Source organism: Xyrauchen texanus, chromosome 48 (assembly GCF_025860055.1).
Source record: "Xyrauchen texanus isolate HMW12.3.18 chromosome 48, RBS_HiC_50CHRs, whole genome shotgun sequence".
NCBI classification, from domain to species: domain Eukaryota; kingdom Metazoa; phylum Chordata; class Actinopteri; order Cypriniformes; family Catostomidae; genus Xyrauchen; species Xyrauchen texanus.
Genome location: NC_068323.1, coordinates 688,939 through 701,132, shown reverse-complemented (window position 1 = coordinate 701,132; position 12,194 = coordinate 688,939). Strand labels below are relative to the sequence as shown.

Genomic DNA, 12,194 nt, shown 5'->3' with positions numbered 1-12,194 from the left:
TTTACAGTTTTTATTTTGAAGTGTTAGCATTTCTACAGGTTTTATTTAAGTCTTAGTATTTGTTTTATTTTTACTAACACTTTCCAGAAGAAACACACTGTGCCAAACAGAACCAGACTAGAGATACTCCACCAAACACATACCTGAAATCAGTGCACACAGGTGGACAATTCTCAAACACTTACATAACACTATATCACACACACACACACACGTGCGCGCGCACACACACACACACACACACACACACACACACACACACCGCTCAGCAAACACACACAGAAAGTGATGGATGTTATTACACATTATTTATAATTTAAGAGTTGAAGTGAGAGGTTAACACGCTAAAGTGGAAACACATCACATGCGGGTTTTTTTATTATTGCAATTATACATCACAAAACAAAACAGGAAGCAATCAACAACGTAAGACACAGAACAGACTTAAAGTTACAAGGAGCAAGATTCAAGACCGAATATGATAGGCCTATATACAGATTCATATACATACACATACATACATACACATACATACATACACATAAACACACACATATAAAAACACAAAACAAGGATGAACTAAAACAACAAACACTTTGACATAAAGATTCAATCTTTCTATTTTCTTTTTTAAATATTTGAAGCTCTGGAATGATTTCACAACACTATATTTATGAACAAATGCAATTTACGAAATAAAATAAAACATTGTCATCTGCGAATTGGCTTATGGTAAAAGTCCTACCAAGAATATCAGTCCCTATATTATCCTCAAACTGTTTAATGAATGAAGACATTAGTTCTGCTGCTAAAGTCAATAATAATGGTGAAACAGGGCGTCCTTGATGAACTTGATTAAGGGATACTATAAATATCATTATAAAACATGGAAATTACTCTGTGAAACATTGGACCAAAACCAAACAATTCAAGAGACTTGAACAGTAAAGGATGTTCAAACTAACACAAACTATTTCAACTATTTAAGCCAACATTAAAGTTAGTCTTGACATAATTAAGCTAGTTATAACTATAAATCTAGTTTATTTTTGCTACGTTTCCTTGCTGTACACTTGCAATCTTAAAATATGAAAATATATCATATTAAATATTATCTAAATAAAAAATAAAAGTAATAGAGGTGTAAATTACACTGTGATGCGTTCAGTGTATTCACTGTTGCAAGTGTGTTTTTTTACTTTCTAAAAAGTCCACAGGGCCAAAATGTCATGTTTTATATCTGTTTTTAACTTTTTTTTAAAAGTCAATTTATTCTATAATGTAATAAAATATGATTTATATCGCTTGCTATATAAAATAATTTCGTTTTTATTTCTTATTAATTTGTATTTTGGCTGTGTAGTTACCGGATCTACCAGCAGAGGTCACCAACACTCACGCGACCCATTTAAACAGGCTACCAACACGGGGGCGGTACTTACAGTAGTGTAGGCACGCCCATCGAGTGACGTCACTCTCCAGACTCACTCACACTCGCTCCAGATGATCAGCAGCAGCAGCAGCAGCGGATTCACTGTCTCACCTGCACGTGCAGGAGTTTTTGTCTGCTGTCCAGTGGATGAACGACACACATCTTCATCTTCATCTTCATCAGTCTGGAGCGGCTCATGGAGTCTGACGCGTCCGGACGAGCTCCGGAGGATCCGGGCGTTGTGAAGCGTCAGGCGGTGAAGAGACACCATCACAAACACAACCTCAAACACAGATATGACTTTCTGGAGACTCTTGGTAAAGGCACGTACGGACGAGTGAAGAAAGCCACGGACCGGTCCGGCAGAACGGTGAGAATATAGAGACGGTGTACGGTGAATCAGTGACGTCACAAAGATGTCCGGGGTCCACTCAAATCAACCCAGAATATTAGGAATTAATGCATCATATTTATATTTATACATATAAAAGCATTCATGCATTAAGTATCACGAACAGTAAAAATGTAAATAAGATGTATTAATTTAGCCTAATATTAATTTATATATATTAGCTATCATTCATATTAGTTAACAATGCATTAACTAATGATTAACTACACATATAGTAATGCTAAATTGCATTAGCAAGTGCTGTAAAGGTATTGCTGTAACTAACTTTAATGTCCCGTGTGCGTTTTATACATGCACATGTTTCGGTTCACGCTACACGTCGGGGTCGATTATTAAAATGCACTTATTAGTAAATACATTTTTATTTATTTACTGTGATGATATGATTAGCGACATTGAAGATGAGATAGTGAGACATGTCTCACATGTGTGTGTTGTGTGTAGTGTAACACGTCTCACATGTGTGTGTTGTGTGTAGTGTAACACGTCTCACATGTGTGTGTTGTGTGTAGTGTAACACGTCTCACATGTGTGTGTTGTGTGTAGTGTAACACGTCTCACATGTGTGTGTTGTGTGTAGTGTAACACGTCTCACATGTGTGTGTTGTGTGTAGTGTGACACGTCTCACATGTGTGTGTTGTGTGTAGTGTAACATGTCTTACATGTGTGTGTTTTGTGTAGTGTGACACATCTCACATGTGTGTGTAGTGTCAGTGTGACATGTATGACACACAGTTCAGACTATAGAGACTCTTTCCTGTAAAGCTTAAGCAAACATTAAACCGGTTCTGCGTTTCCGCCCAGTCTTTACAAATAACCTTTAAATAGCCCGAGGGTCTGTTCAAGACTTGGGCGACTTTATGAACTCACTCGCACGCACATTTTAATATTAAACAACACGGGTGAATATTATCAAACATGTCTCCTCTTTTGATTTTTGGGTTGAAATGTGTCCTGGAGATGTTTGCGTGAGATTGACCCATAGATTGACTGTATTTGTGCACGTGTGACGTGTAAAGGTTCCCTCTGTTGAGGACAGTAAACAGAGTAAATCAGTGTGTGTTGAACAGGTTCGATGGCTTGTTGATGTTGCATTGCATTAGTCGCATGTGTGGATGTGAAATGCAGAGATGCATGAGTAGATGCAGGTCATATCTTGAACAAACACTCCCTTATGGAAGAAAAGAGACAGTCAACGCTTCTTGATTACTCCGCAGCTTTATAAATCTCCACAATCTTTGGCCTTACCACCCTAAACCGGTTTTGTGTGGTGTTCTGAGGTCGCTTCAGGGCATTTATGGGGTTTTAGGTCATATTTATCAGATCTTTGGGATTGTGTGGGGGGGGATGTTGCTCAGGTGAGGGATGTGAAAATTCCTGTCTGGGGTCACATTCCAACATTCCAGCTTGTGGTCACCAGAGCGGCAGGAGCCGTCCGGAGCGGAGAGTTTTAAACAACACGTCTCTATGATGCATCTGTCTTGAGTTGAGTGACTGTGACGTCAGACTCGTTCACAGTCTGGTGTCAATCATGTGTTTTCACTGTCCTGTTACTGACGTCAAACATGATATTTGGTTTTCAGTGGAAATATGCTTGTGGTTGACCATGGTGACAACATATTTTTTGGACATTCACCATAATAATTCCATATTTTTTGGATATTCACCATAATAATACCATATTTTTTGGATATTCATCATGATAATTCCATATTTTTGGGATATTCACCATAATAATACCATATTTTTTGGATATTCATCATGATAATTCCATATTTTTTGGATATTCATCATAATAATACCATATTTTTTGGATATTCACCATAATAATTCCATATTTTTTGGACATTCACCATAATAATACCATATTTTTGTACATTCATCATGATAATTCCATATTTTTTGGATATTCACCATAATAATACCATATTTTTTGGATATTCACCATGATAATTCCATATTTTTTGGATATTCACCATAATAATTCCATATTTTTTGGATATTCATCATAATAATTCCATATTTTTTGGACATTCACCATAATAATACCATATTTTTGTACATTCATCATGATAATTCCATATTTTTTGGATATTCACCATAATAATACCATATTTTTTGGGATATTCACCATGATAATTCCATATTTTTTGGATATTCACCATAATAATTCCATATTTTTTGGATATTCATCATGATAATTCCATATTTTTTGGATATTCACCATAATAATACCATATTTTTTTGGATATTCACCATAATAATACCATATTTTTTGGATATTCATCATGATAATTCCATATTTTTTGGACATTCACCATAATAATACCATATTTTTTGGGATATTCACCATAATAATACCATATTTTTTGGACATTCACCATAATAATACCATATTTTTTGGGATATTCACCATGATAATTCCATATTTTTTGGACATTCACCATAATAATACCATATTTTTTGGGATATTCACCATGATAATACCATATTTTTTGGGATATTCACCATGATAATTCCATATTTTTTGGACATTCACCATAATAATTCCATATTTTTTGGACATTCACCATAATAATACCATATTTTTTGGACATTCACCATAATAATACCATATTTTTTGGATATTCATCATGATAATTCCATATTTTTTGGACATTCACCATAATAATACCATATTTTTTGGGATATTCACCATAATAATACCATATTTTTTGGACATTCACCATAATAATACCATATTTTTTGGACATTCACCATAATAATACCATATTTTTTGGATATTCATCATGATAATTCCATATTTTTTGGACATTCACCATAATAATACCATATTTTTTGGGATATTCACCATAATAATACCATATTTTTTGGACATTCACCATAATAATACCATATTTTTTGGGATATTCACCATGATAATACCATATTTTTTGGGATATTCACCATGATAATTCCATATTTTTTGGACATTCACCATAATAATTCCATATTTTTTGGACATTCACCATAATAATTCCATATTTTTTGGATATTCATCATGATAATTCCATATTTTTTGGACATTCACCATGATAATTCCATATTTTTTGGACATTCACCATAATAATTCCATATTTTTTGGATATTCACCATGATAATTCCATATTTTTTGGACATTCACCATAATAATTCCATATTTTTTGGACATTCACCATAATAATTCCATATTTTTTGGATATTCATCATGATAATTCCATATTTTTTGGACATTCACCATAATAATTCCATATTTTTTGGATATTCATCATGATAATTCCATATTTTTTGGACATTCACCATAATAATTCCATATTTTTTGGATATTCATCATGATAATTCCATATTTTTTGGGATATTCACCATAATAATTCCATATTTTTTGGATATTCATCATGATAATTCCATATTTTTTGGACATTCACCATAATAATTCCATATTTTTTGGACAGTCACCATAATAATACCATATTTTTTGGATATTCATCATGATAATTCCATATTTTTGGACATTCGCCATAATGATACCATATTTTTTGGATATTCATCATGATAATTCCATATTTTTTGACATGGTATTAATAATAGAAATGACTATGATGTTAGGACCATTGTGTTCTTTGCCGTCCATGTGAATACTGTAGTACATAAATATGGTAATAATTCAAGAAATGAACTAGGACTTAGTGCAGAAATGCCCCAGATATTTCAAATGTGCCTAAAAGTGAGTTCCTGTGTTTTTGGAAACACTTGACAAACATTTGATATATTCCACAATATTCTTATCTATGGTGCATTTTAACAGCAATAATTGTTCAGATATAATTAGTGTACTTCTTTGTTTAATGTAAATGATTGTTTATTATAACTGGTATTTTTAGGTTGCATGATTGGTTTCACCATATTTTCCATTTGGAAAAGATTACGTTGGTTACTGTTTAATAAAGTGTTTTTATTTCAACCTTCAAAGCTGAAACAGGGAAGCAGGAAACTAAAGTGACCTTTAGAAGTCATTGTCTCAAAACTCTCAGGCCAAGAAAGGTCAGGGGGTTTCCTTCAGTCCTCCCGTGCTTCTACAACAAACATTTACCGTACAACGACAGTTTCCTTCAGCCTAAGGAAAGTGACTGACACAATACAGGTCTAGAACTTTCCCAAGATAAGGTGCGTTCATACTGACCGTGATTAAACGTTGGAGGTTGGCGAGTCTCTGGGCTGTTGGTTGCAAGGAAGCGTTCATTCATCAATGAAGCATTCTGGGGGTTTTCACCTCATTGCTCAACCTCACTGTGGAGGTTTGTTAGGTTTGTTTTATGTTGAGTAGAAGTGAATGTTTTCAGCAAGTTGAGACAGGCGTTGTTGTAATTACCCTCTGAATACTCTTTCCACAGATAAGAGAAGAATCTTCTCCAACCGCACGTCTAAAAGCATCTCTCACAGGAAAGACACGGTCGATTCGTCTGATAACATGCTAGACGTGTGACTAATTCAGCTATTCTGGGAGTTTTAGGAGAATTGAGAAGATTGCACTTTCAGACATTTCCTGTCAGTCGGGACAGGAAATAATGTAGCAACCAGTAGTTTCTGATAAGCTCAGCTGCTTTCCTGTAAAACAGGGTTTCATGGGAAAACGAATGCTAATACTTTATTGAACATACATTTTTCTTGCTATGCTAAATGCGTAACCCTCGTGCGTCAATATTGAAGAAGTTACTCGGAGGTCCTTCGAGGACAAAAATGTCCATATAAAAAAACTGCCATAATAATATTATATATTAATATTATTTTCCATTTTCAAAGAGTTAAAACATCAGTCCTGATCATAACTACCAAATATTCATTTTCAGGATTTTAACACTTTAAATGACAGTTTGTTTACATGATGCCACTGTTGTTTATTACACACTCACACACACACACACAATTTATTATAAAATGATCTGCATCATGTATTCAGTTGTCCTGCAGGTCTCTATAATACAGTAAACAGAGAATACACACACACACAATAATACAGTAAACAGAGAATACACACACATACACACACACACACACACACACAATAATACAGTAAACAGAGAATACACACACACACACACACACACACACAATAATACAGTAAACAGAGAATACACACACACACACACACACACACACACACACACTATAATACAGTGAATAGGGGAAAAGCTTGTATTTGCTCCATAGGCTAAACAAAATGAAAAATGGCGCCATCTGGTGGAAAATGTTAAAAATGTAAATATTGAACTCAGCGCTCCAGAATGAAAGAATAATATCATATAATTCATGATTTTATACTTTAATGTCACTGGGATCAAATATTGCAGTTTTAATGGGTTTCAATGGAGATATTTGGCATTAACACAGACAAAATGATGGAATCCATTATTGTGTTTGTATAAAGTCCATCCTGACTAGCTGGACAATAAGACCAGGGGTGTGAAATTCCTCTTGACTTAGGACGTTCGAGTCCAGGACTGTTTGTCCATCTGTTGTCTCAGTCCTGACCCTGAATAGACGCGTCTCACACAAACACACTCTGAGGAATCTCAAACATCCCCATGTGATAACACACACTGTTGATATTCACACACAGACACACAAAAGGCCTCAACAGTGAGACAATATGAGGCGGAGACACAAAGACAATAAGAGGCGGAGACACAAAGACAATATGCAAACGCACCCTCACATATGTAAAGTGCCTCACATGAGGACAGTTTCCACTGACATCATCCAGTTCAAACAGACGGTAAAAGTTCAACACTGACACGATCATCTGTGACGTTTCTCCAAACTGCAGCTGTTGTGACATTTTACATTTAAATAAAGCCCAATAACTGTAGTAATTATGGCATGATCATTTCAGCATTTGTGTGTTTGTCTTTTTCAGGTGGCCATCAAATCCATCCGTAAGGATAAAATCAAAGACGAGCAGGATTTGATTCACATTCGCCGTGAGATCGAGATCATGTCGTCACTCAGTCACCCGCACATCATCAGCATATATGAAGGTGTGTTATTACTGCCGTTGTGCAATCAGATATCTGTTATTACTGGCCAACAGCTTACCATCCGTTTGTGTCGCAGTGTTTGAGAATAAGGACAAGATCGTGATCGTGATGGAATACGCGAGCAAAGGAGATCTGTACGACTACATCAGCGACAGACAGACGATCACCGAGACGGAAGCGAGACATGTCTTCAGACAGATCGTCTCTGCTGTCCACTATTGCCACAGGGTGAGAACACACATACATGCTTATATGTTACATTTGAACATGCATTAATCTGACTATTACATCTGGAGTCTTCCAGTCAGGTCTCCTAAGCAACCAAATTGGGCCGGTTGCTAGGGAGGGTAGTCACATGGGGTAACCTCTCAATGGGGCGTGTGGTGAGTTGTGTGTGGATCGTGGATAGTAGCATGAGCCTCCACACGCTGCGAGTCTCCGCGATGTCATGTGATAAAATGCGCGAATTGACGGTCTCAGAAGTGGAGGCAACGGAGACTTGTTCTCTGCCACCCGGATTGAGGCGAGTAACCGCGCCACCACGAGGACCTACTAAGTAGTGGGAATTGGGCGTTCCAAACTAGGAGCTCATGCTACTCTCCACGATCCACGCACAACTTACCACATGCGCCATTGCAACGGCAAACTCTTAAGTATTACGTCCTATATATTGCTTTATTCCAACTACACCTCATGTATAAAGATCAGTAGCTCTCTTGGACTATTTCTTTAGTTAGAAAGAATGTCTGAACTGTCCATTACTGGCACGGTTGCATTTCTAAACATGTTTTGGTTGCACAGCTAAAAGTTCAAAGAGAGGTTCGCCCTCCTGAAGAGAATCACCGTCATGCATTACTTGCATTCCACATGGGACTCACCCATCTGCTCTCCTGAGACCTAAATGCTCCCGCCACATCCATTGCCTTATTGAGAGATCGTTAAAAGATAGACGAGAGCCTGTTGCCAAACCCTGAACAGCTGAAAACAATGAACGTGTTTAAGAGAAACATCAGGGATGTCTTTACTCTAAATGTGTTTCAGGATGTGTTTTGTCCATTGTAATTCTGAAAGTGAAAGTAAAGTTCTGTTCCACTGGTCAGGGATTTCCCTCCCGCTCCATTTCCACTTACAGCAACCTTTAACCGTTATTAATGCAAGTGTTGCATCATTTAATAATCAATAGGAGAGGCTGTGTGTCTCAGTGTTTTTACTAAAACACTCGCAACTGTGGTCTCCAAACAGTGGCAACTGCAATATGGTAAAACTTGTCGATAAATAAATGTTCGATGAAGAGCTACGTTCATTCTTAACATATATGGGGATTTGATTGAGATATAAGTGATGGAAAAGTGGAAGTTTTTTGGCAGTGCAATATCTATCAAATTAAATGGTCATTAAAGTGTCTTTTAATTTGTAAATATGTCCATCTTCTCTAATAGAACGGGATTGTCCATCGCGACCTTAAGTTGGAGAACATCCTGCTGGACAGCAACGGCAACATCAAGGTAAGTTCAAGATGGAATACGTGCAAACAAACGTTCGCCTGCATGGTTAAACACGCGTCCAGTTGTTTGGCTTCATACGTGAAACATGAGCAGAACACATAGTTTGTAAAACCACAAGAATGATTTTGCATGTGGAGACTTGGCTAGACCTAAATGCGTTTTCTCTGTTGGGACTTTCCAAGTCTATTTGAGACATAATCCGATCAAGCATATCTAATCGAAACTTCTCTTTATTTGTCAGATTGCCGACTTCGGGCTGTCCAACCTTTACCAGGGTGATAAATTCCTCCAGACGTACTGCGGCAGTCCTCTGTACGCTTCCCCGGAGATCGTCAACGGAAGGCCGTATAGGGGACCAGAGGTGGACTGCTGGTCTCTCGGCGTTCTGCTCTACACGCTTATACACAAAGCCATGCCTTTTGAAGGACAAGACCACCACAAACTGGTCCAACAGATCAGCACCGGAGACTACCGCAAACCCACCAAACCATCTGGTGAGGCCCATATGAGATAAAGGAAGCGACTGAAACTGTAACTCAAGAAAACTGTCGACTTGTGTTCATTTGTTGGTGCATTATTGGTAGAGCATATCTATTGCTAGCTGATATCATTCTGAATTGTATGCGTGCAATCTCGGTGTAAGATCGTGCATGCAATCGCACTTAATAATAATAATAATAATAATCCTAATTCCGCCCCTACAGATGCGTGTGGTTTGATCCGCTGGATGTTGATGGTGAACCCTGTGCGTAGAGCTACACTAGAGGAGATCGCTGGCCACTGGTGGCTCAACTGGGGTTATCGAAACCCCCTACTGGCTCAGAATGAGCGCACAGTGGCGGTCCATAAGGCGACCGGACATGCGACCGCAGCGTGTCAAACTGGTGGTCCAACCCGCATTGCAGACTGGCTGCGGCGTACCTCTCGTCCTCTTCTTGAGAGCGGATCAAAGATGCGCTGCCTGTTGCGGTCAGGTGGTGGCGCTGGAGGCGAGACGGTGACGCGTCAGCGCTCCATTCGCAGGTCGCGCAAAGAAAACAACGTTTCACAGACCATGCAGGAGGGCTCCGCCCCTCGCCCCTCAAAAGGAATTCTAAAGAAGCGGGGAAGCCTGAAACAGAAATTGTCCGGTGACGCCCAGGTTACGCCTTTGGAAGAGAAAAGTCCCAACACTCTTGCATTTAGCTCGACGCCTGCGGCGGCTTCTGCCCTGCCTCCGCCCCCTAAAGGGATCCTGAAGAAGCCGCCCGAAAGAGAGTCGGGCTATATTTTGTCCTCCCCAGAGAGCGGAAACTCCAGCCAGACACTCCTGTGCCCGTCGCCCGCGCAGCACCGTAAGGGAATCCTCAAACGGCACGGCAAGTTTTCCGGTGGCTTGCAGGAATTCGGCTCGCTGGATGAACTTGCACCTACCTTACCCATCGTGAGCAGTAGATCCCGGCCAAGTGGAGCAATCAGCGAGGACAGCATCCTCTCCTCAGAGTCCTTCGACAGACTCGACCTACCTGATCGCGACATTCCAGTCGCCAAAATGGAATATCCAACAGGGGGCAACAGAATGCGAGGATGCGTTTCTGCTGACAATCTTCTTGACTTGAGGGACGTCAGACCAGCTCAACGGCAGGGACACTGGGACATGGACATCGCCTGCTACCGTGCGGGAGTGTCCCACAGCTCGTTCTCAATCGCTGACTGTGAGAACGTAACTCAGACTTACAAACAAGTTTTAGGCTTATCCGCAAGCTGAGGCGTTTATCAGAGACTATGCAACCTTTGAGTTCAAAAATGGAGACTGTTCTCAGGGGGTCAAAAGGCACTGACGCATTTCTACTAGGAAACATTCTGGAGATTTGAGGGTGGGCAGGAAACAGACCTCTGAAGCCTGAGATGCATTTCACTATGATGGCAGAACAGCTTGTAATGTTGCATTTCAATTCTGCAATACAATGGCTTGTATCATGTAGACTGGAATTGACAAAAGTGCCATTCTGTTTTGTAGACTGAACTGCTCCCATTGATGAACAACTCATTTCTTAGCATACTAAGGATTGTTTAGGGTGTTGGTTTGATCAAAAGTACCAAAGACGATTCTCTACAGTTCTGCTTGTCTTAAAGACCCCCGAATAGTGCCTATTGATTGCACATATGTACGCAACGAAGACAAAAGTGGGTTACAGTAGCGTAAATACGTACGATACTGAAGACAGGACATGCAGATCAACACACCGATCTGAAGGTACAAAGACGAGATAAGGCCGGTCTACTAGAGCGCCTTCCCGCCAATTTGACTTCTACAACAAATCGAAAGCACCTGGGAATTCACGTGTCAGACGGAGATTGTCTGGTCATGAGTTTATGAAGCCTAAAGCCTAACCCTAGCCTCTCTGAATAAGAGCGAACTAAATGCCTGTATTTAAAAACTGCTGCCCTCAAACAATTTTGGGACGTATAGTATTTAGATGCATGAAAAACAACATGTGTTTACTTATGTTTATTAAACGGACGGTTCACCCCAAAATGACAATGAGTTCAATGAGAAGAAGTCGTCTGTTATTTCAGTCATTAAAGTGTCATGTCAGGGTGTTTGATGGTTCATCATACAGTATCTGTAACCATATCTGTCATCAAAGCGGCAGTCCTGTGGGTTCGGCTGTAATCTGTGTGGGACAATCTGGGTTTGTGGGTTGTGGGGGTGTTTAGCTTTCATTTGGTATCATTATAGTTAGAGTTTCTGCATTTGTTTGCCAAAGTGCCTGATCTGCACTGATGCACTCAATCAGTGGATCAATAA

General features: G+C 39.0%; 1 protein-coding gene across 1 annotated transcript; it reads left to right on the top strand.

Moving 5' to 3' along the window:
- Positions 1–1,499: 1,499 nt before the first annotated feature.
- Positions 1,500–12,194, top strand: LOC127639782 (NUAK family SNF1-like kinase 2). The gene is made up of 6 exons (XM_052121996.1): positions 1,500–1,802; positions 7,778–7,898; positions 7,975–8,126; positions 9,338–9,403; positions 9,645–9,897; positions 10,108–12,194. The coding sequence occupies exons 1-6, from the start codon at positions 1,629–1,631 to the stop codon at positions 11,148–11,150; spliced, it is 1,809 nt and encodes a 602-aa protein (XP_051977956.1). The 5' UTR covers positions 1,500–1,628; the 3' UTR covers positions 11,151–12,194.